This window comes from Coenobita brevimanus, chromosome 94 (genome assembly GCF_032717465.1).
Source record: "Coenobita brevimanus isolate Jiangsu-jjx chromosome 94, ASM3271746v2, whole genome shotgun sequence".
Lineage (NCBI taxonomy): Eukaryota > Metazoa > Arthropoda > Malacostraca > Decapoda > Coenobitidae > Coenobita > Coenobita brevimanus.
In genome coordinates this window covers 5,674,600-5,700,015 of record NC_137047.1, presented here as the reverse complement: position 1 = coordinate 5,700,015, position 25,416 = coordinate 5,674,600, and the positions used below count along the sequence as shown (strand labels likewise).

General features: G+C 42.5%; 1 protein-coding gene across 1 annotated transcript; it reads right to left on the bottom strand.

Annotated features, from left to right (window-relative positions):
* Window positions 1–14,399: 14,399 nt before the first annotated feature.
* On the bottom strand, window positions 14,400–24,044 carry LOC145412985 (uncharacterized). The gene is made up of 6 exons (XM_080282807.1): window positions 23,915–24,044; window positions 22,575–22,803; window positions 21,570–21,744; window positions 20,844–21,059; window positions 15,419–15,630; window positions 14,400–14,430 (listed from the first exon to the last, which is right to left on the bottom strand). The coding sequence occupies exons 1-6, from the start codon at window positions 24,042–24,044 to the stop codon at window positions 14,400–14,402; spliced, it is 993 nt and encodes a 330-aa protein (XP_080138933.1).
* Window positions 24,045–25,416: the final 1,372 nt, after the last annotated feature.

The following is a 25,416-nucleotide window of genomic DNA, read 5'->3' as shown; positions in this document are numbered from 1 at the left end:
AAAGAAATGACGTTATATCAGTGCGTGCGTGCGTGCGTGCCTCAGTATCACACAACCCCTCGGGCCAATGTTAGAATATTCCAGCACATGTCAGGACGCACCACAACTCCTGCATATTTATCAGGGTCACCACCACCACCAGTACTATCAACCCAGCAGGGGGGTGGGTGGAAGAACAGAGCAGGGAGGGTCTGATATCATAATTCAAGGGCAGCCACTGGAGGTCAAGGCTATGGTGACCTGATTTTAGCACATACACCCGAGGGGAGGGGACGGTCGGAGGATGATAGGTCATGGGGCACAAGAATGGTTCAAATAGAGACTGCAATTAAAAGTCTGACCCAGGCACAAAACATTATCGATGCTTCTGTTTAAAGGGAAGTGCTAAATAATTTCATTTTTCTATGCACTTTATTATGTTTGTTTTGGCCCCATTTTTCACGGGAACCTGTCCCAGCAACTGCACTACAGGCTGCTTATCTTCTGTACAGTAAGGTCTGGCCAATAATTCGGGAAGCACGTTAGCGAACATCAATGAAATTATGTGCTAGATCTGGACAATATTTGGAAGAGCATTTAGTAAGAATTTTTATACGTTCTTTAACCTAGTCCTCCTCATTGTACCAGCAGCTGACACACACACACACACACACACACACACACACACACACACACACACACACACACACACACACACACACACACACACCACTAGGACAAAAATTACGAATACTGATCAGCAGTCAAGATACTGCAGAGAGAGACAGAGAGAGAGAGAGAGAGAGAGAGAGAAACGAAAATGCAGTCGACGAACTTGAATGGCTTGGGTGTATGGAGGGTGAGAGGGTAGTAGCATCACCCCAGCTGCTATTTCTGTACCAGACACCAGCTTCAAGATGTGCTGCACTGAACACGAGTAGTAATAACACGCCACAAGAATCTCTCTCTCTCTCTCTCTCTCTCTCTCTCTCTCTCTCTCTCTCTCTCTCTCTCTCCCTCTCTCTCATCAAACACAACTAACATTAGAAACAAGATGATGAAGAAGAGCAAGGAGAAAAAGGAGAAATGGGAGGAGGAGGAGAGAAAGAAGACAAGTGTGTGTGTAATTCACCGGGTCGGTCAGGATCACTTGATGGTCGTGATCGTCAGCATTTTACCCTCCCGGAAGGGAGCTGAGAGCTCATATAGTCCGATCTAAGGGCAAGGCTGTGACCTTCACACACCCACACACCTGTCCCCTTGCTCAAAGGGGACAGTAACCACCCACTTCTTCAGTGAAACTTTTCGCAACCTGAGCGAGGCGCGAACTCCTGTCTACCAGATGGCAAGCGAGAACGTTACCACTGCGCCAGCGAGCAGTGTGTGTGTGTGTGTGTGTGTGTGTGTGTGTGTGTGTGTGTGTGTGTGTGTGTGTGTGTGTGTGTGTGTGTGTGTGTGTGTGTGTGTGTGTGTGTGTGTGTGTGTGTGTGTGTGTGTGTGTGTGTGTGTGTGTGTGTGTGTGTGTGTGTGTGTGTGTGTGTTTATATCCGTGTTTGGACTGACACAAGCAAACTCCCCAAACAAGTGTTGGGCGAAAGAGACACACCCTCAAATCCACACAGGTGGCCAGGCTCTCTCTCACACTCCATCCCTGCTCCCCCCATCTCACTCTTCCCCTCACTCTCTTACTCCATCCCCTCTCATTTACACTCCGTCTTCCCCTCTCTCACCCAGCTCCCCCACTCACTCACACTCCGCCCTTGGTCCTCTTCGCCCACTCAGCTTCTTACATTCACTCTAACGCCCCTCACACTCACTCGCGTGCCCTACTCACTCCTCCCTTCACTCTCACTTCTCAAGATTTCCGCACTTCCCTTCTCGCTGCCTCAGTTTTTCACCCTTTCTTTCCCTCTTAAATCTCCATCCCTCTCTTGTCTCTCATTTCCTCCTCTTCTCTCTCTCTCTCTCTCTCTCTCTGGTTCTTCACTTCCTTCCCTCCTATACCAATATCCCTCTCCCATCCCTCAGTTACTCATCCTCTCCTCCTTTCTATCACTCCCTGCTGCTCTCTTCCCTCTCTTTTCCCACTCGCAACCTACTTCTTCATTCCTCCCATTCTTTCTCTTCCTTGGACCCTCTCCCATTTCTCCGTCCCTCCTCCTTCCTCTCTTTTCTCTCTACCCCCGTTTCTTCCTATCCTCTTCTCTTCATCTCTCTCCTTTATCCCCTCTGCCTCCCCTTTCCCTCTCATCTCTTTCTCTTACCCAACTCTCCGTTCCTACTTCCCCCATTTCCATTCTCACCTGTCTCTGCTTCCTCCTTCTCCTCCCCTTATCTCTCTCTTCCCTCCTCCTTCTCCCTCTGTATCAATTATTTTTCCTCCTACTTCGATTCTATCTCAATCTCACCTCTTCCTCCTCCTTCCACCTCGCGTCTCTATCCTCCTCCTCCCTCAGTATCCTCTCTTCCTTCTGCCTCTCCACCCGCCTCACCCCTCTCTTCTTCTCCTCCTCCTCTCATCTCTCCCTTCCCTTGGTAACCCCTCTACCTCCCTCCCTTCCACTCTGTCCTCTCCATCCATCCTACTTTCTGCTTCTTTCACCTGTCACTCTTCCGTTTCTTACTCTCAAACCCTCCCGTTCCCTCCATAACAAACTTACTTCCCTCTACCTCGTGCTATCCTTCTTTCGTCTCTCTTACTTATCATTATCTTTATTCTTTTCATATTTTCTGCTTCCATCCACTTCTCTTCCACTTTGGATTTTTCTTCCACATTTCCACTCTTTCCTCTTGTTCTTGCCACTTCCTATAGTCTCCTGTTTCCACATTGTTTTTGTCATCTTTCATATCTTCTCTTCATTTCTCCCTGTTTCCTCAATCATCACTTTATCCCCCCTCTGTCAAACTGCCTACCTTCCCCTCCTCCCTCCACCTCCAGTACAACTCTCTCTCTCTCTCTCTCTCTCTCTCTCTCTCTCTAAGCCTATAGTTAACCCTACTCTGGTTTTTAGAATTTCCCGCTTTCATCGCCCTCCCTCTCCTCCCAATTCCTCCCTCCTATCACACACACACCTATAAATAACCACACAATCTTCCAGCCTGCATGACCTGCCTCTGACCTTGACCTGTGTTTGTCTGTTCGTTTGTGTGTGTTTATTGCGTGAGGGGGAAAGGGGGCGGGAGGGAACAGACGCATACCCTGACCTCCCCCCCTAGCCTACCCTCCCGAAGGCCTGGAGGTCACACTTAAAGAGGCACCTGCAGTCAAAATTATCTTTCCTTGCCCTCCTTCTCCACTTCGTCTCTCTCTCTCTCTCTCTCTCTCTCTCTCTCTCTCTCTCTCTCCAGATCGTTTCTTTCTTTCCTCTCCTCCGCCTCCTCTACTTCCTTCTACTCTTTCCCACTCTTTCTTTTATCACGACCTTCATTTGACATCTCTTTTCTCCTTTCCCTCCCATTTCCTTCTTCCCTCCTATTATTTCACTCTTTAGCAATGTACCTATTTAGCTACAGCACCTCTCTTTATCTATCTACCTATCTATTCATCTACCTGTCTATCTCGAGGAAGTAAGGTTATTATTCACCTGTCCAGATCGCCGCAGGTGTCGGCCGTGAGGTCAACCATCTTGTTTGTTATTGTCGTCCTGTGGGTAACGAGAAGGATACTTATAAATATTCAACGTTACCATCATTACCATCAACAGTAACATTATCGACATCATCACCATCAGTAACATCATTATATCATTCACATCATCATGTCAATTATCAACATTATCACTCATTACGGTCATCATTATTACCACCATCATCACTATTCTCATCATCATTATTATCACCATACTACTAGCAGCTTCAGCATCTTATACCCTTTCAGTATGATGGCGTCTTCTAATTAATTCCTGCTGCTACAAGACGATTTTATTGAGCCTCAAGTAAGGAAGGGGTTAATGAGGATATATCTAACCCCTCCACTTCCAATCGTCTTTTGAAAGTTTAATAAAAACCGTCAGCAGATACCAAGACTAAAACCAATAGGATACCTGAAGGAGTCGACATGATGATGATGATTATGAAGTGCTTGCCCATACATTTAGCTTCTATCTATCTATATCTATCTGTCTATCGGTCTATCTATCTATATAATCATCTATTCATTTATTCATTTACCCACTTATTTGTTCATTACTACTTTCTCTCTCTCTCTCTCTCTCTCTCTCTCTCTCTCTCTCTGTTTACAGTAGGATGGGAGGAAATGAACAACAACAGACTTGATTAAATACACAATCATGTACCCCTCTCTCTCTCTCTCTCTCTCTCTCTCCTCCCCAGTCTCTTTCCCCTCTTCATTTTCTTCCTCTTGTCTTCTCCCCTCTCCTCTCTTCCTTTCTTTTCTAACCTCCTCTCTCTTCCTTTCTTTTTCACTCTCGCCTCCCATCTCATTTAACCGTCCTATACCTTTTGTTTCTCTTTCCACCTCATCCCAGTTCCTCTTTTCTTCCTAAATGTCTTCCCCATTCGTCTTCCCTTCTCCACCTCCTTCACCCTAACCAGATATCCCCTTTTCCTTTTCGTTTCTCCTCTTCTTTATTACGCATTCCTCCTCTCCTCACTTTTCATCCTCCACCTCTTCTGTTTTTACATCCTCCTGACTTCCTTCATGTCCATCCCTTGTCTTTGGCGTTTCTCCTCCCTTTCTGTTTCTTTTCCTCTTTCCCTTCCCTCTGACTCCACCAATTCCAACCCCCTCCCTTCTTCCTCCTTTTCTCTTTCTCTCTACCCACCCCTTCCTTCCCCCCTACTACTCACCTCTACACCTCACTACCACGCCCTCCCCCAGCCACCCTTATCTACCTGAATGTCCATCAATTTCACAAACAACCGAACTTTTCAACAGCTTAGTCCCCTCCCTCTCTCTCACTTCTCCCATTCCCCCCCTCTCTCTCTCTCTTTCTCTCTCTCTCCCTACTCTCGCGACCCTCTCGGCATGGATGTCTTGTACTTTCATTTCACTGTTCCAGTCTGGCGATTTTAGTCACCACAGAAGACCCATCTCTAACGCTGATTACAGTATCTACTTCGTGCATTTAAAAAAATCTCCCTCATGCTGATTATCGTCCAGTGATGGCAATAATAAAATATGACGCAATCGTTGGGAGAGGGTTGAACTAGAAAGATGTACAGTTAAATGAGATTAGTTGGTGAATGAAACGAATACTGACAAAATTAGTAAATATTAAAGCACTACAGAAACAACACACATAAACAGTTTCAAAGCAGAACAATTTTACATTATAACATTTTAAAAAGAAAGGGTCTGAAAGTTAACTAGCAAGGGATATCGCTGATCCTTGTTCGACTGAGAGCTTCAAGAACAAGATTATGCCAGGCAAGGATTGTGATAAGAAAAAGTTCACATCACTTTAGCACTCACAATCCTGTTTTGCAAATATCATCACTATACTGTATATCTATGAGTATATCACTGTGAACTCCGTAATAGTAAGGTGACACAGAGACAACCGTGAAATCCTTTTATCAAATGATGCCTGCAACGTTCTAGATCTTTTTCTATGCATCTTTTATAATAATATCTCCTTGACATGAACACTTTGATATAATTGTGGCGGTCACCAGGGAAATATACACCATAAACACACACACACACACACACACACACAGTTTTTTTCTTCTTTTTTTTTTCTTTTTTTTTTTTTTTTCCGACTCTGGGCATATGCTTCACAGCCTGCTTTCAAGGCCCAGTAGTTCTCCTACATACCGCACACCTCTACATGTCACCACTTCGGCGCTAACACCCACCGTCCATATTGAATACACGCTAGGGCTGTCTCATACAGGACTGGTGTATTGGTATTAGCGGGGGTATTTTTGCGACATGTCGGCGGGACATCTGGTAGATCAGTAAAGTCTGATTTTTATGAAATTCAAATCCTTAAACTGTTCCCTGCCCCAGCGGGATTTGAACCCGGGTCCGTTAGGACTACAAGCCACCTCTCTACCGATCTACCGGCACACAGATTTATATACAGTATATACATTTATATAATAACGGCTGTATCCACACCACCTCCATGGTAAAAACTTGCATCTCCATTTCTATATTTTTTGCCTGTAAAAAGTGTAAATCTATAATTATCAACAAAGCGGTGTGGCGCCATACTGGTTCTTCCGAGAAACTCGTCAACTTCCCTGACCTTGAATACTAAGCCAGAAGAAAATCGATGGGAGTGTAATGTGAAGCTGATAACGTGTTACACCCTCACCTTGCCAGATATCACCTGGCTGCCGGGGCCCTGTGGGTGGCATAAAGGACGCAAAAGGGGGCATGAATCCCTTATTGGAGCTTGACATCAACTCTGAAGGTGCAGTTGCTCTTGCAGCGTTTATACCCATTGTATATCACATTCACTGTGCACTTCATCGACTGAACCCACTTAAACAGAAGTTATCAAGGAGTTACTCTTTTTCTCGTTTCTTTATTAATCTCTTTGCCTCCATGTCCTATCCCTTTCCCTCCAGTCTCTTCTCCATCCTTCTCACTCTTTTACATTCTTTTCTTCCTCTCTTTTCCTGTATTCCCTCTCCCCTCTCATTTTTCTGCTCTCTTCCCTCCTGTCCCCTCCTCCACCCTCATTATGTCCCGTTAAAGTAGAGATAAGCGAAGGGAATGGAGAGGGAGAGAGGCAGGAGAGAGGGAGGTAATGGAGGGACTTGTCGGGGTGAACGGCGAAGCAAATATTGGGATATGGGTCCCTGATGCAGGTGGGATGGGGAAGGAAAAGAGGGGAGGATGTGGCAGAGGTAGGGAGAGGAAGGGGGAGGGAGGTAGAGAGGGTGGCGTGTGGCAGAGGTAGGAGGAGGAAGGGGGAAGGGAAGGTGTGTCAGAGGGAAGGTGAGAAGGTTGTAATAAGATGAAGAAAAGGAAGGATGAGAGAGAACAGTCTGCACAGTGAAGGTGAAGAGGAAAAAAAAAATAGAAAAGCGGAAATATTAAAGAAGTGGAGCATGAACTTTGTTAGGGGAATGAAGGGCAAGAAGAAGGGACGAGTTATGAAAAGAAAAAACAGTGTGTGAGCTTATTTAAGGGATGGACGGCAAGAGGAAAGAAATAGAGAAGTACAGAAATGAAGTGAGCTTTGGGGAATGGATGGTAAGAGGGGGAGGAAGGATGTTGAGAAAGAGAGATCTGACAAAGGGGTGGAGAGAGGGTAGGGATCAAGAAGGGAAGGTGTGGCTGAAGGAGAGGAAGGTGTAATTAGGGACAGGTATTACAGTGGCACCGGATAGCAGAGTAGGAGGATGGGATGTGAACATGAGGAGGGGGAAAATGAGTAGAGAGAGAGAGACAGGGTAATTAATGAGAAAGGTGGAGGTGTATAAGGGGAAAGGAGAGGCTGAGCAAGGTGAGGGGAGTAAGCGAATGGAAAACTAGGGATACAGGGAGGGGAGAGTGTGGCAGTGGGGAAGGGTGGGGGGTCGGCGAGAAGGGGAAGAGATGTGAATAGAGGGGGTGGACAAGAGGAGAGGGAGGGATGAATAAAGATGAAAGAATGGATAAGAGGAGAGGAGAAATGAGTATGAGGAGAAGTGGGGAGGGGTAAAGGGAGGGGAGATTATGACGGAGAGGAAGGGTGGAAGAAGGGTTGGAGAAAAGGGGTAGGGAATGTAATCTGGGAAGAGCTGAGCAAGGGGAAAGGAGACAGTACGGGAGGGGAGAGGGCTGCTGAGCGGAACAGGAGAGTTAGTGTGAGGGGAAAGGAGCAGGGTAGAGGATGAGAGATTAACGAGGTCAAGGGAAGATTTAAAAAAAATGTATATATTACCAACAACATCCCCATCACCTTCATCACCATCACATTTACCATCAGCACAAGCGTAATTTTCACCTCCATTAACATATTCATAAATCACCGTTAATATTGCTGCTACTGTTCCTGCTACTGCAACCACTACTTACTGCTGCTGTTACTACTACTACTACTACTACTACTACTACTACTATTATTATTATTATTATTATTATTATTATTATTATTATCCACGGTAGGTATCAGTTATTATTATCATATCATGCATTCCATTAAAAAAAAAAAAGAACTACTTACTTCTGAGGCACAGGATTGTATAACTAGATACTACAATCACCAACAGAATATCCCCCCCCAAAAGGCTACAATATGAGTCGCAGCTGGTGTGTGTGTGTCTGTGTGTGTGTGTGTGTGTTTTGGGTGGATGGGTGCAGGTGTGTGTGGGGTGGGGTGGCAACACATACAAACACGTGCACGAGGCTCCAGGGTGCACAGATGTTGCCTCGTAAGTGTTTATCCCTCTCACTTCCTCACTTTCATTGCAGATAATTCCTCACGTTTCAATTCATCCCTCAACTTATCTTTCCTCAACTCTCAACTTTTTTTTTCTAATTTTTCTCCTCTTCATTCTTTCCCCTTGCCTTTCCTTTGCTCTCCCTTGCTTAACATTTCCTTTCTTTTCCTCTCCCCTCCACCCTTTCCCTTCCTCTGCTATCCTTTCCTTTCCTACCCTTCCCTCTTCTCCAATCCTCTCTATACTTACCTTTTGTCTTCTTACCGCTTACTTCCTCCTTGCCTTTCCTTTCTTCTCTCCTTTCCTTTCCCTTCCTCTCTCCTCATTTTTTCTTACGCTCTCCTTTCCTCTCGTGCCTTATCGCCCATTCTTTCCCCTACTTTCATCCTTCCCAACACCTTTTCTCTCATGTCATTCCTCGCCCATCCTCACCCCAACTTTCCTACTTCGCCTCTCGTCTCTTTTCCTCTCTCATTTCTCTTCTCCTCTCCTTTCTTCCCTCACTTCACGTATCTCTCCTCACTCCCATATTCCCTCCCCCCCTCTGCAACCAATCACAATCTCTGCATACCTAACAACCTTTCTCTTCTCACCTACATTACCTACAAGGAAGAGAATAAGAGAATACAAAGCACCTTAATGACAGAAACAGAAACAAACCCAACGCATCATTTTGGGTATCAGTGATTTCCTTTTGTCTTTAGCGTGTGTTTATAACTGGTGGTACCGTACGTGATTCTGTGGGGATGCTGTGGTGTAGTCCTGTGGCTATGAGTGGAACGTGATTCTGTAGTGGTGTGGTTATGTGGTGGTGATGAAGGAAGCTGGGTGTGAGAGGAGGCACAGGGGCATATTAATCCCTTCAGTATGAATATGTCTCCTACCACGATGAAATTAGAGAAAAAACCTTTGCAACACAGATGTCATGTAATTCCAACTCTACATCGACTCTGACTAATTTGAAGATAAAAACCAGGGAAAACAATATGGAAAATTCTTGATAAACTACTTGATAAACTACCATGTTCAAAATTTATGTTCTCAGCAAACAAGTGCCACATACAAAGCTTTTAAACTCAAACACACGAGCAACGTACGTTTTTTTTGTCATGTGTCAAACGGCCGACATTGGCAGACACCCACCACTACACGCCATCCCATGTGTACTTGTAGTGAATTCCTTTAAGTTTCGGGTTACGGACTTCTAAAGCCAGATGTTAACTCTTCCAAGTTGTTTTAGTGTTGATGGTTACCTTAGCAAGATCTTGTAGCGCAGGTTCGAGTGTAAAGGAACTACTGATCACAACTGTGTATGATAATTTGCTTGGCGTGTGTGTGTGTGTGTGTGTGTGTGTGTGTGTGTGTGTGTGTGTGTGTGTGTGTGTGTGTGTGTGTGTGAATGAAGTCATTTGCATGTGCACAAGTGTGTCGATAAAGAGGGAACTGCGGCGTGTGAGACTGAATACGTGCTGTGCCTTTGAACGCCTCCTATACATGTGTTTCATGACTTGCCAAATCATCCCGGTTTGACAAGATACATATAATTACAATCGCATCTGTCTTCCCTACGTTCAAACTGCCAGAAATGTTGACCAAACTGTGCGTATCGTCTCTCTCTGAACCTTCCCACTACGAGGATATCTTTTATATTTTCTTTCGATCTCTAGATGATTTTATTCACATCAGGAGGGTTTGTTTATCCTAAATGGAGGAGTTACATAGTTATTAAGCTTACCCTCACTATCAGCATACTCTTCTAAACTGAATAAAGTCATCTAGGGTTAATGAGGATACACTATACTACTACGTCATCACAGTGAAGGGATTAAACAGTCGTATTACGGATATTACCCATCGTGGCCACTGACTGGAGACCAAAAGACAGTCATGCGTTCGTTTCTTAACCCATTCATTTCGATGTCATATTATTCTTCATCCCTTCAGACGATTTCATTCAGCTTAAGTAGAGACATCAGGATGTGAGGAGGCTAATGAAGGTTATTTGTAACTCCATCTCGACAACTGGCCTCTCCTGGTTTTGGTATAGTCGTCGGTGTTAGAAAGGGGGAAAAAAAAATAAAACGAAGTCAAAGGATGCAAGGGGCTGATGTCACCTTTACGGTTACAAAAGATCTTCAACACAGGAATGACTGAACACAAGTTTTATTTAATATTTTCCTTCTCTGGCTGCACAGCTCAGTTATAGCATTTGCACTCCAGGACGAAGGTTCATCAAGTAAGATATTTACGTAAACCGAAGGTGGGTCTTGTGAAATACTGAATAACTAATACAGTAGTCTGCATGAACATATTTACTAAAACCATAATTTATAAAAATATATATATACTTCCACTCATTTCAGACATACTCGCATGTATGTATACATACAGACATAAACACACACACACACACACACACACACACACACATATATATATATATATATATATATATATATATATATATATATATATATATATATATATATATATATATATATATATATTATACTCTGTATATTATTTATTACAAATAATAACGTATATAATATATCATATATACAGTACAATACACACACACACACACACACACACACACACACACACACACACGCAAATGAGTAAGGGAAGGTGTAACTGCGTGCATGAGTGACGGCAAGAGGAAGTGAGTGAGAGCAAGGGAGTGAGAGAGGTCACGGGGTGAGACCCATTACACTGCAAATAACACATGGTAAACAAGAGAGAGAGAGAGAGAGAGAGAGAGAGAGAGAGAATCAGATTAGCAGAATACGATCACAACAATCAGCACTCAGCGAACGCAACACCACCGTCCACAATCTGTTGTACGGGCCCAACATTTGACGTCCTGTGAACTCGACCGCCAACCGATTGATCTCAGAACAAAATAACTTCATTCTTGCCTGACCCTTAACATTCCACAGTCTGGCATCAATCGGATAAAAACAATATAACCTAACCTTGCCACATGGCCCTGACCTGATCCAAAAAAAAACAGTAGGACACCCCCTTGACTGATCCTTAACAATTCCACAAAGTTTGGTCAAAATCAACACAAAACTGTTTTAGTTCATTTGTCCACACACACACACACACACACACACACACACACACACACACAAAGAAACAAACTTCGAGTAACACTACCCTGCTCTCCCTTCGCAAATGGAGGTGTAATAGAAAAAATAAACTAATGGAAAGGTGAGTGGAGGATAAACAGAGCAAGAAGAGATTTTTAAAAATGAGGGAAGATGAGTCTGTGGAGGCAAGAGGAAGAGAGGCCACAGGGTCACAATCAAGTGTATTTTCTCCCACACACCCACTAACACCCCCTCACACACACCAATACCCTCCCACTCTCACTCTCGCTCTTTGCTCCCTCTCCTCCCTGCCTTAATTAGCTTCTCTTTCTTCCCATTCTCATAACTTTCGTCTCTTCAGCTCCTCTCCTCTATCATCTCCTCACCTATTTCCATCCCTCTGTCGGCAATTTCACTCACACACAGCACGCACTAAGAAATGCAATGAGAAAAACACAAGATTTTAAAAGATACACCTGTAACAATTCTTATGTAAGTGTATTATAAACAATTACTTCTGAGGAAAAATTGTGTTCACCAGACGTCCCTTTTTGAACGTGCTGTCATTCAGGAGACCCTTAAACATTTTGGCTATTTTTTCATGGCAACAACTGACTTTTGTCTCTGAAACATTTTCTTACCATAATACTCTGAGGTCCATATCTTGTCTTTGTGGCAGTTTTAAATTTCAGCTCATGAGACGCCTTAGGGGCATATAACAAAGATGTACATCTCTCTCTCTCTTTCTCTCTCTCTCTCTCTCTCTCTCTCTCTCTCTCCTTTTCCACTTATTATTTCTTTCGTCTTCTCTCTCATTCCTCGTTTCATTTTAACTTTTTTCAGTCCTCCGCCTCCTGTTTCCATTAACCCATGCCGGTAGCACAGCCTTGGTTGGCTCTTCCCGATAGCTTTTTCCGGCTCCTTGGTCCCGCACCCTCACAACACGGTAAACACTCCACCTGTGACATGTTAATGACCTGTTATGCGTACTGACTCACCTCCACCACACCACTACCCTCATCACCAATAACTGTTATTCGGTTCGCCGGATCACCTAATTCATGTTACGAGCATAAATAACGTAACAAATACTCATTTTCAACAGTAAAAAAATGGCTAATTCTTCCTTCATTATATATCACATATTTATATATAAAATTATAATATGCGCTTAGTAGTTTGGTTATCCCCTAAATAGCAGGTTTTCTTTCATACTGTCCCTCAATAACTGATATACTATTATGTTTGTTAGCCTCAAAACTAATGGGTTCTTCCCATCATCAGATTCTATGCCCTCCTCAGCATGGTCAACATCCAATTTCTAGATTTTCTGTGCTTCAGGCAGAAATCGCTTCGGTATTTGCTCGTAATACTACCTGGGAATATGAGTGGGCTGGGAAACACACGTTAATGCCGCAGACTTTTGCTAAATTATCTAACCATCACAATCAGCAGCAGCAGCAGCATGAGACAGTCTACTGCAAGACTTGGTTCTCCCAGCTTTAACCACTCTGACTTACTGTCATCCTGTTCTATCCAATAGCTGCAAATATATGAAGCTCGTCTGTTTCTCTTACTCCACCTCTGGCTTGCTACTCGTTTACCCTCATTAGTCTTGCCCACAACATCCACTTCTGCTTTTTACATGTAGTGATAATTGCCAGTATTTCAGGTACCGGTAATCCTCTCCACTCCTCTAACACTTCTCAATTTACGTTCCAAGGATTTCGTCAGACTCCAGGTTTCCGAGCCATGAGTTGACCTGGGAAGAGAAACTGATGATATCGCATACTCTTCTTTTCTTTGGCAGAGAGGCCATGTTTTACCCTCATGCTGTTATGTTATTTATCAGAAGTCCTACATCCCATCCCTTTTCTTCCATTGATTTCGTTGTCATGATTGTGGGAATTGGCTATCGTATGTACTGTACTGTATACTCGTACATATTCTTCAACACTTTCATTACCTCAAGCTTAAATTACCGGCATTAACCCTTTGTGCCCTGATTTAATTAGGCACTCAGAGGGCGCAAACCTTCGCCAACGCCAATAAAATTTATGATTTACTGCCATAATTCCTCTTTCCTACCAGACGAATACTTTTTCCGTCTCACATGCTCATTTAATTTTACGGTCCTAGTCTGTCCTGTTACACGATTTTAGAGAGCTCAAACGCCCGCCAACGCCAATAAAATTTAGGATTTCCCGGATCCGAATCCTCATCCACCTCAAATTCTAATCAACTCTTCCTTGACGCACTGCCCATCTATCCACCAAATTTCATAAAATCTGGTGACAACTTTTTAAAGACATTTTATACACACACGGGTGAATATATTATCTCCCACTTCGTTGAAGGAGGTAATTAGACGTCTTTATACTACACTGGCTATTGGCATGTAACTGTATTCAGTTTCGTACTCAAGAAATAAAGGAATAGTGTCTGTAGCATTAATCCTGGTCTGGGTTAGTGATTTACCCATTACAGCCATGTCTTACCCTGCATTATTACAGAGTCACTGTGATCGCCCATCAGCCAGGTTAGACGTTGAATAAAATACACAAAAATGTACATAAAGGATCTACACGATAACCTGAAATTAATACACGTAAGAATTATCGATGGCTATATAAAACATTAACTTGGTGGTTGACTGGTCCATTGCACTGCTTTAGTGCTGTATCACCTTTGAAGTTTGAAGGAAAGAGGTAAAAACAAGAGAGAGGTCATGCATGTATTTCCTTCGCAACAGTTCAGTACAAAAATGTTATCATATTGCACTACGTTTTTACTGCCACCGTGACCAAAAAACGGCCATCACCAACACTGAGTGAAAGGGCGTCACGGTGGGTGTGCCTGTTAGGGAATGAGGCTGACTAGCAGGGTGTCCGTGGGTTTTATTTTTGATCTTATGTGTGTGTGTGTGTGTGTGTGTGTGTGTGTGTGTGTGTGTGTGTGTGTGTGTGTGTGTGTGTGTGTTTACTGGTCCTTGGTGTAGGGGTTGTAGTACCTGTTGGAGGTGGGGAATGGGAAAGATGTTAGTAGATTCCACTATTACTTGTCACTACTGTACATTACTCAAAATATTTACAATACTACAGTACTTAAATTTGGTTAAAATATATATATTTTACTTGTTCTTTACTTGCTAAACTACAGGTTACCCATACTTTATGCAATACAGAAAGTGTTAGTTGAGTCTATGGTTATTCTACACTATACAAAATACTTACATTACTACAGTACTTTAACTAGATCAAATAATATAGTATACTGGATCTTTACATGCTGATATACAAGTTACTGATACTTTACACATTACTTGTTACTCTGGGATACTGAACTAAACGCACACACCAGGAACAAAACATTAGGACAGACCGACAAGAGACCAACAAGAAAACCTCAGATATTCAGCAACTAACGACAAACCTGAGCTGATATCAACACACTTCTCAATTAACAATCAACCCAACCAGTGTCAAAGGTAAAGCATTCAAAGCCTCTAAAATACACTGAACAACGAAAAATATGGACTTTTTCCAGTCTTGTCATTAACTAATCTTTTACAATGACGATCAAAAAGTGAACTATAAAGGAATGACAGAAAAAGTTAATCGCAAGAGTCGAGCAGTTATAAACAGCATATGAAAATATTAATAAGAAAAAAGCAGTACCGGTACAGTATACTTACTGTACTGTGGCCCCTATTACTTGTTTTAACGGATCGATATTTAAGGAATGATCAAGATCCGTGTGTACCCCGTACTTATTATCTAATGTAATTATGTTTCATTAGAGTTTCGATATTTTCGTTCCATTCGTAAAATACGCCCATAATTTTACAAGCACTGTATCACACCACACCAGACTTAACCACTTCAAACTACCCTGAACAATCTTATTCGGAACGTGTCTGATAGTACTTAAAATGACCATTTACGTGTCTAAGTTAGGGTATGGCGAGGTGAGATGAGACAAGCTCCTCTGCCACGTACCTAGAAGCCTTCTCGGCCATGGCGTCAGCTTCCAGCTTGAGTTTAGCCCACTGGTCCTTGGCAGCGCCCAGGTTGCGGTGGAGCCAGCCTGCGTCATCACGATCTACCTGCTGTTGGTACATATCACAGAAGGTGGAGCAGGAGCCAACCTCACCGTCAGCAGGGTGCATCTGCAGGCAGGTCTCACTGTACTTCCGGACGTAATCAGTGATCTGGAAAGGCGCGGTTGGTTAGACTGCAATAACTGTACATACAGTACGTCAGAGGGAGAAAGCAGTACCTATGTATAAATCAGAGCTAAAATGCAGTACCGTTATATAAGTCAAAGGGAAACTGCAAAATCGATATGTCAAAGTTTGAATGCAGTACTGATATATCAGTGTGGGAATGCCATACCGGTATATGAGTGAGAATGCAGTACCGGTATACAAGTCACAGGGAGAATCATGTTACAGGTGAAGTACACAGCCAAGGCAATAAAGATGTGGTGCGTGGAAAGTTGGAAACAAGCTCGACTACGTACCACAAGCAGAGCACATTAACCCCTTCACCTCGAAGACGTCTTTCATGGTTTTTCATTCATCTTACATTATTCCAACAGGAGGAGTTAAGTACAGCCTTCATAAAATTCTTCAACATGGTCATAGCAAATTCTTCCTGTGGCAATAAAGTAGTACAAGAATACATCGTAGTGTCGGGCTGTATCGTCCATGTTTGAAATTGTTAACTGCAGTTCCTTTTGCATCAGCCTTCGGATTCACAGCTCCCCTCACTCTATCTTCCCCCTTCCCTCTATCATCTTCCGCCCTTTTTTTTTTTTCTATCATTTACCCCTTCCTCCTATCATCTTCTGCCCTTCTCGCAATCATTTTCCCTCTTCCTTCTATCATCTTCCATCCTTCTCTCTATCACCTTCCCTCTACTGTCATCTTTCCGTCCTTCTATGATCGCATGAATGAAGACCAATTAACAATAAATATCGTAATTAGTGCCTGAAACTGGACCAGTGGTTTATTAGCCCGTATATTATGATGGGATTGTGGTGGACGACAACACACTCTTTTTCTTTATATTATCTCCAGACGATTATGTTCGGATTTTCTTTTAATTGCTAGGGTTGTTGAAAAGATACTCCATTCACGCCTTTATAGCCTGAAGTCTCTCCCTGAGTAAAATCATCCGGCAGCAGCAAGAATTAAATACAATGGACATCGCATTAGGATACCGGCCTGCACCAGAATTCACAACACGCTTATGATCAACTCCCTCTCCCAACTTTTTGCAGGAAGAACAAAGAGACTGTGCACATGTCCCAAGAAGGCTATCTTGTTCTTTCAGTATTATCATAAGCTACCGGTATTTTTGTGTTGTAGGGAATGTAAAAAAAAGAGAGCACAGAAACTTCCTCCGTCTCCTTTTCTTCCTGCAAATGTAAATCTGGGTTACAATAGTCAGTTACACTCGTACGTTCGTTTGTTAATCCTCGCCTACTGTAGCCTCAGGTAAGGAGTGCTGGCTGTCCCCTACCAGCAACAAATAAATAAATAAAAAGTCAGTGGATATTGTTGGGCTGAGGGCCTAAGTCAAGACAAACCAGAATTGCTTCCCGATAGCAATTTTAGTACAATGACGCCTTTCTTCTCATACCTGAATGATATAAACTTGGTTTTGCGAAAAAATCATGCAACACCTGGTAATCCATACCATTAAATTTGTAAACACAAATTCTGTATGGTTTCTCATTTGATTCTATAAACTGATGATATGCACTCATCACTGTGTACTGCAATAATGTATTTAATCTGAATGCAAGGGAATATTTCCAGATTTAAGTATGCTACGAGTTATCTGCATTTATTTCACATGCCATGTTATTATGAAATTAACGACCATTTTGGATAATGGTTGTATACTCCGATAAAAACACTATGAATGAGTCATGATGTAATCTATATGTATGCAAAAAAATATATATTAACCAAGGTTTTTGGTAAGAAAAAAATCTGAAACTGACAACGAACATTACAGACACTATAGCTACGGCAAATCTGGCGTTTAACCAAACCTTCATAACCGCATCGTATATTACTTACACACCTGGGGTTCCTTAGCGGTAAGACCTGACTATGACTTGTTGCTTGTCCAGCAATTATTAACATCCTGTGTCTCAACTTTCAAGACGATAAGATGGATATTATCACAAAACCAAGATTCACGTACAACCAATACTTTAAAAGAAAATTACTGTATTTTAATAAGTGTTATTTGATGCTTTCATAATCTGGGCATGAAAAGAGAAAAGCAACGTTTACTGCAGATTAATGGGTTGTATCCTAAGAAGGTGTTGCCGGTATTTTCTTGCAAGAAATATCGAAACGTACCGTTGTTTCTAGCCCTGTGATATAAACTGCAAAGTTTAGGGAAAGCCATTGTCAGCAACTCATTCTCCGCTACAGACTGCCGCAATTTGTGCCCGTGTGACCACAGCTTCACAAGAGTGGATTCAGAATAGTAGTGAATAAAACCTTAAATCTAATATACCGTATAATGCAAAAGAAATACATACAACACAAGTACAAAATGACACCAATTCAAAAAAATTATCTTAAAAAATAAAAAAATTAAAGAGAAAATTGTGTAAACAAAGATACATCGTACATTTATTTACATGTCCTGCATACTGGGATTTAACCGTGAAAGTGACGTCTGCAGATTCTATAAACAAACTGAAACTGAACTATTAGTAAAAACAGTGAAAGAAATACTGATATTTTGAGACATCATAAAAGACACGATACTCAACGCCCACAACAACACAGCTGCCTGAAAAGGGAATCAAGAGCGACAACACTCAGCTGGTGTGGCCAATTTAAAGTTCTCAAAGACCAAGTTCTGTAAAACTTCACCACTGAGCCCGGCGATTGCAAGGCATCTTACAATATCTCCGTGTTCCGGAATGCAATTTTTACTACAACAGGCAACACAGAGTTCTCTGCTTGTTTTAGATAACAAAAAATGTAAAGGAAAAGTATAACATACCTATCTGGGGGCATTTAAGGAAGCCGCCAGTTCGCCCGCAGTAGCCAGGTTCACCGACTAGACGTGCTGCTTACCGACGATCTCGCCGGCGGGACGCATCAGTGCCTCAGACATTAAAATCTACAGGAAAGCTAATAATCCAGCCAAACCAAACAGTCCTAACTTGGGGACTTCAACCCCATACCCCTCCCCCTCCCCCCCGATTTTAAACAGCTAGAATTGCCAATTACTGTAACTTAACCTAGAGAGCCCCCAATACCTATCAGGTCTAACCATAATCTGAGTCCTGACTTACCAAACCTAATCTATCATAGCCTAGCCTAGTCTAACCTAACCTATCCTAACTTAACGAAAAGTAACCAGTCTTTTAGCATAATGGTAAAGAATTTAAAATTATGCCAAAAATAGATGTGTTTAGAGCTTGGCAGCAAGTTTTGTTCTTTGCAACTTCGTCTGGGTGACGGTATGCGTGATATAAGTCTTTACGGAATCTACAGGTTAAGTTTTAAAAATTCCCAGGATCTATGATAATCTATGAAGCATTACAAGTAACCTGTGAGAGACAGTTTCAACTGGAAATATGGAATGCCTGCGCCAGTGTGGCATTTAAAATTTTCTTATAAAAAAATCCAGCCTCATTGTTTTCCAACTGCACTTCTCTTTACTGAATACCATGCCTAAATAAGATAATTACTGTGTACACGAGAAGCCATTCCTGGGCCCATGTGGAAAAACATAACCATCTTCAAAATCCCGTGGTCTAAAACAATTTACCCAAATAACATGGCCTCCTTGTCTTGCTGCTACTGCTGCAACGTTTTTCTGAGACATCCCATGAGCCTCTACAATACTATTAGGAAAATGTTGAAGGCTGGTGACTAACAAATGGAAAGTGATCCTAAAACAAAACCAGCCTTCCGGAGGAAAGTATTAAACATGCACACCCTTCTAAGTCTCTGCTCTCAGCTAACACCGTTACCTTGGTCAATCACAAGTTACAGATCATAAAAATAAACATAGTAACAAACCTACTCACCCAGCATCTTAAAAATTCATAATTATTTGATCAATATGTCGCAAACCCTCTCATATAAACTTCACTCAGCTGTACCACTCCCCGCAATGCCTCCACGTGACAATAAACAAGTGTTAAAAAATTGTCTAAATGTATCGTACCGATTAAATATTATTATTGTACTTTCGCCATAATCAGAAATCACCCATATTATTAATTCTTAAAAGTATACGCATTTAATTGTTACTATTTCATTTAACAAAATGCACTTATATTATTTTGGACGTTCTTGAAAATTAATGCACTCTAACATTTTTTTTTTTTTTTCAGATGCAAAGAAACTTTAGTGAATATACGTGCATGTTTAGAATTTTTTTACTCTATCATTTTACAATATCCTATTAAGCTGTTTTCTCTGCATAATAATAATTTAACATTAGCTGAATCACTAGGTTGATGTGATGGAAAAAGGGCACTGACCCTTCCAAAAAAATTCCCTTTCCCCTTTTCCCCTTTCGAACTTGAAGTTACTGAAACGAAGAGCACTGTATCTAGATCAAGAAAAATGTACCATATAAAAGCATGAAATATGCATTGCGCAATTCTCTACCTCTTCACTCTGACTTAATTAAATACCATGCACACTGGAACGAAATGACACTTTATTGAGGGTAGGCAGCTTATCGTACTTTTGCTTTCAATACGTTATCGTATATAATGTAAATACAGCCTAAATATCGCACTGTCCACAACTGCAAGTTAACTCATTATTTCTTTTTCAGTTGATTTTGATTTTCATAACAGGTATCTGTATTAGTAATGCAGTATACGGGGGGAGGGAGACCTTAAGGAGGGAGGTGAGGGACGTCTGTATCAATAACAGCGATCATATCGGTGCCACAGCATGAAGGCTTCCTTTGCAGATGGGTTGAGTAAAAAAAATAAAAAAAATAAAAAAAAAAAAAAACTAGACAACGACACACTGTCTTAGTAAGGTTGAGGCTAACCTCAACCTTACTAAGGCAGTGTGTCGTTGTCTATATATTTTCTCTAGGACACCAATCAAAAACAGTCTGACCAAAGGCTGAGACAAGCCGGCACCAAAGACATCTAATGGTGACCAGTTATAACCAGCAACACCACAACTTTGGTCTCCCTCACGACCACAAGACCTGACCCAGACAACACTGGCTCCACATGAGCATTCTTGGTAGTATAAGTATAGGTAAACTTAAATCATCCTTTCAATAACAGCTTGTCAATGTTACATGGATGATAAGCATGTTGATCTCATGAGGCATCACTATTTTCGTTTCTATATCACCATCACTGAGTCACTATACTTACCAACACAAGCACTGTTCAGCTTACCACATACTTATCATAGCACTCAGCCCCCGCCCACTCGAAGGCCAGGCAACCTCCGTCAGCCTCATCGAAGTAGCACTCAATCTGGGTGTTCCTCCAAGTCATAAAGTCGCCTTCGAGCCACACGGCATACTCGATATAGTGGTCCAGCTCGAGTGACAGATCCACCCACCACCTGGACACTTCACCACCAGGGGTTGTGTACAGCTCAGACACATCCTAAAGACGGTAAACAGCAAAGTCAACTAATTGCATGAATGAAGTGACAGCACGTGACTCGATAAAGAGGTATGCAGATAATACATGACACCAGAACGGACCTAATCCCAAACTCGACCTGGCTTCTAACTTAATCTGACCTCAACCTGATCCCTGACTCAGTTTAACAAAGGATCCAACCTGATCCCTGATCCTGACTGGGGTTTGGCCTGGCCTGAATCCTGAATGAACACTGACCCCTGAACAAACCTGACTCCTAAACTGACAATTCCTGCCTCGATTTTAACCCTTCTTCACTCTGCCTTCTAGCTTGACCTCACCTATGGCCTTACTTAGCACCTGAACCTAACTTCTAACCTGACCTACTTCTCAACCAGATCGAAACCCTGACCTAACCTTTGATCTAAGTTGTCCCTGCTGTATGACCACAGATTTAACCCTTGATCTGACTCTTGACCCAACCTGACTTTTGACCTGACCTTGGACAATGCTAACCTAACCTGGTCTGACCTTAAGGATGAGGATATGGACGCTGGCAATATCTGCAAAATCCACCGTCATGGATGATGGCAGAAGGGCTGCCTCGATAAGGAAGCGGTTGCTGATGATGGAGGTGGTGATGGCGTCAGCTACAGTGTTCTTGTCAGGGTATGTGCCATCACCGTGAACATCAGCTCTCTCGTAGCTAAAGGGAGTTGGAAGGGGGGAGGGGCACAAAGAAATTAAAAAACCTTAATGAATAATAAAAGAAACTTATCTTAAGAGGTAGTCTTGATGAAATGCTTGTGCTACCAGAAAGAATATGCGAGTCGAAATAAACTCTAATAAGTCAGAAATGGGAGTACACAATAAACCAGACTAGTAAACAAGGCAGCAACATGTGGGAAGACTAAAAGAAACATCAACCAACCTCACAATGCAATAAAGCAAACGCAAATCTTGACATCCTCCACCGTCACTGAGATACACAACTTATAATTAGTTCCCTGTCGTAACCAAGATCTGTATTTGCAGGAAGCACAAGGAAAGGAGAGTGCTCAAGCTTCCCATGTCTCTTGTTCCTCTTGCAAATTACGATTTGTTTTTACGACAAAGATTAGATCATAAGTTGGTCTGTGAATCTGCCTCCTACTCCCATATCAAAACAAAAGGGACCTACTTATATGTATGGATAATTAACGGAGATTCTATTTTTGATAAAGACGTCGCAAATCTGGGCCACATTATCACAGGTACGACAAGGATAAATTATGAGTTTGTGTGTGAAACTCCCACTATTTCCTAAACTTCAAGATGGCTGACTGTTGGAGGTTCTGCTTGTTGATGAAGTCGCCACAGACCTGGACCACATCGCCATAGTTACAGTGAAGCTAAATAATTTCCAACCTTCCAAGCAAGCCAGTCAAGTCCTGCAAGCAGATGGCAAGTTGATGGGAGTCCTGTTTGTTAACGAAGTCATCGTAGACCTGAGCCATGGCACTGCACTTACAACAAGGAACAGAATCAGCTCCTTACCTGCCAAGCAAGCCAATCAGGTCCTGCTTATAAACGGCCACCTGCTCGAGGTTCTGCTCGTTGATGAAGTCACCGCAGACCTGGGCCACGTTGTCCTTGACGTGCTCCCAGTAGTTGTCCTCAGGCTTGGGCTCCCAGGCGTGGATAATGGCCAGCAGCAGCGCCGAGACGGTTGGGTACGGCACCAGGCCAGCAAGGAACTCGGCGATGGCCCACCCCACCGTTATCACTAGAAGGGAGGTCGAGATAATTTTATCTTCTTAATAAACACAATTTCTGCGTATGGGGATGTTTCTTCCATCTGAACAATTAGCGTACTGGGAAATAAACAAACATACCTTATTTAAGCTAAGGTTAGTCTCAGGCACATGCACATTCATTACCGTTATTTCTTAATCATTCTTCCATGTGTGTGTGTGTGTGTGTGTGTGTGTGTGTGTGTGTGTGTGTGTGTGTGTGTGTGTAAAAACTTGATATTTGTATAAGGCAATGAGCCCAGGAACTGTGTTTGGTCAAGACCCATTGGTATAAAGACAGTACAGATTGTTTTTATAATGAAAACGAACGACAACAATAAATTAGTAAAAACTTAAATAGACAGGGTGAGAGATAAGAGAGTTTGACAATAAATGCAGTTTTAAACAAGAAGTGAGAACATCGAGTAAAAGTAAGGTGAATGTGCGAGGTGCCAAAACAATGACCAATGCACCGGTTAACAGCGTAAGAACAACAGTACGGTAGGAAAATGGAAAAATTATCAGAGAAAGAACAGCTAAATAATCAAGCAATTTTTTCTGAGTCCAACAGTCATAAAATGTTGACAGCAAGTATGCGTCTGTAAGACAGTCATCCCTTTGAATACGATGTCGTTTACATTACTTTTTTTTTTTTTTTTACTTCAGCCGATATAATTCACTTCAAAAAAGACCCCTCGGACTGAAGGGGTTACAAATAATCCCACCAGTCCTTCTAGTACGAAGTGTTACCCTCTAGAAGGTCTCCTTCAGCATGAAAGATTTATCGTACTGACGAAGTTGATGTACCATTACGGTACGTGAGCTGGGGCAAGATTTACATACTTAAACCATTTCACTTTCGTAGCCGGATTTGCTCCTGCAGGAAGGACATGTGACATGGGATGATTCTACATTTTACTTTCCTTGTCTTTCCTTCAAAACAAATCTTGACAACGAGATTACTTTCTGCAAAATGGACTAGGGATGGAGAGTGCACAGGCCTCCCGTTCTCTTGTTCTTCCTGCAAAAACCGATCCTAGTTACGACGGAAAATTATTGCAGGTTTGTAAATCCGGGAGCAGTATAAGACAGGCTTTTACTAACATATTCCGTCGATGTCCGGCTCGTCAGGGAAGCTGGTGACGTAGGCTGAGGCTGGTGTGGTGAGCAGTGCCACACCACACACCGCCACCATCATCGCCGCCACCGCCACCACACCACTAAATAGGCGCATCTCCAAGCTTGGCCCGCGTCAGAACTGAGGAAACAGTGAATTAATGAAACATTTGCCTTCAGCATTGTCGGAGATCCTGATGCTGGCGTATTCGCTGAACCTTGGACAGTCAGACTTATTGGTTACTGGTACGGTAAGAGTAAAAAGCGTTGACATAAGTTTTCACAATTGTTAGGTGCTTTAGAATACGGCTAAAGAGCATGGAGCTTTAACCCTTTCAGAAAAATAATCTTCCTAGAGAATTTTTTAGCATTATGATAACAGAACTGAATAGTTATTATAATACCACAATAGTATGTGGACATTATTTTACAGTGTTGTTCTTTGTACATACAAGGTATCTCTTACGGCAAAATTAGAGGAAAGTGTTAGAAAATTTTCATCTTCTTCAAGGTTTGTTATCTTGATGAGTACTTTACTCTATGGACTGGGGGAGACAAAGATATGGGAGGACACATGGCAAAACATAAACTATTGCATTATTGTTTGAAGGATTCAGCTTATCCCTTTTATTTAGAAGAACAACCAGAGATCAACTGTTCTCGATGAACGTGCTGTTTCGATCAACAGCTGACCATGGCGCCATGAATGATGCACTGACAGATACACCTGGTGGCAACATCGCGCACCACAACAAAATGTAGTCAGACATAAAAATATCGCCATTAAATCCTTCTGTGGACTTCTTTACAGAATTATGACAAACACCGACGCCATTAAAACAGGAAAACATCAGAGATTCAGTGCCAGGCTCAATACACTTCTCTATTAAGTTAGTTTTCGGCGTTGGTATTGAAAATCATTTTTCTTTGGAGAAGGAGAGGAAGGGACTGATGATATCTAAAAACAGACTCAAAAACTGAATTCAACAGTAAATGGTAACAAGTCTGAAAAATGGAATCTGAAATAAATTCAGTTAAATAATAACACTAACAGTGCCAGGTAAGAGGGAGCATATGGCCTCACCTACACTCAAAGCTCAAAACCGGGCGATGGCGGCTGGGCTGGGCTGAGCTGTAGTCTCGCAGGTTATGGTCCACCCCTTACTAGCCACATCGCTGGGGAGGGGAGGGGGAGAGTGGGGAAGAGGAGATTGTGGAGGAGTGTGAAAAGGGATGGATGGAGGTGGGTAGGGTGGAGGAGGGAGGGGATGGGGGAGGGTGTGGGTGGAGAGGAAAGTACGAGAGGGGTACGAATATGGGAAAGGGTGGGTAGAGGCGAGTGCGTGTATGTTTGGGGTGGGAGTTAGAGAAAGGGACTGTAAACATGTGTGTGTGTGGGGGGAGGGGGATGTGCTAGGGTCTAGATGCGTGGAGTTTACGAGTAAGGTGCAGGGGGGTATGTGATGATATGACAGTACAGTAGGTAACGA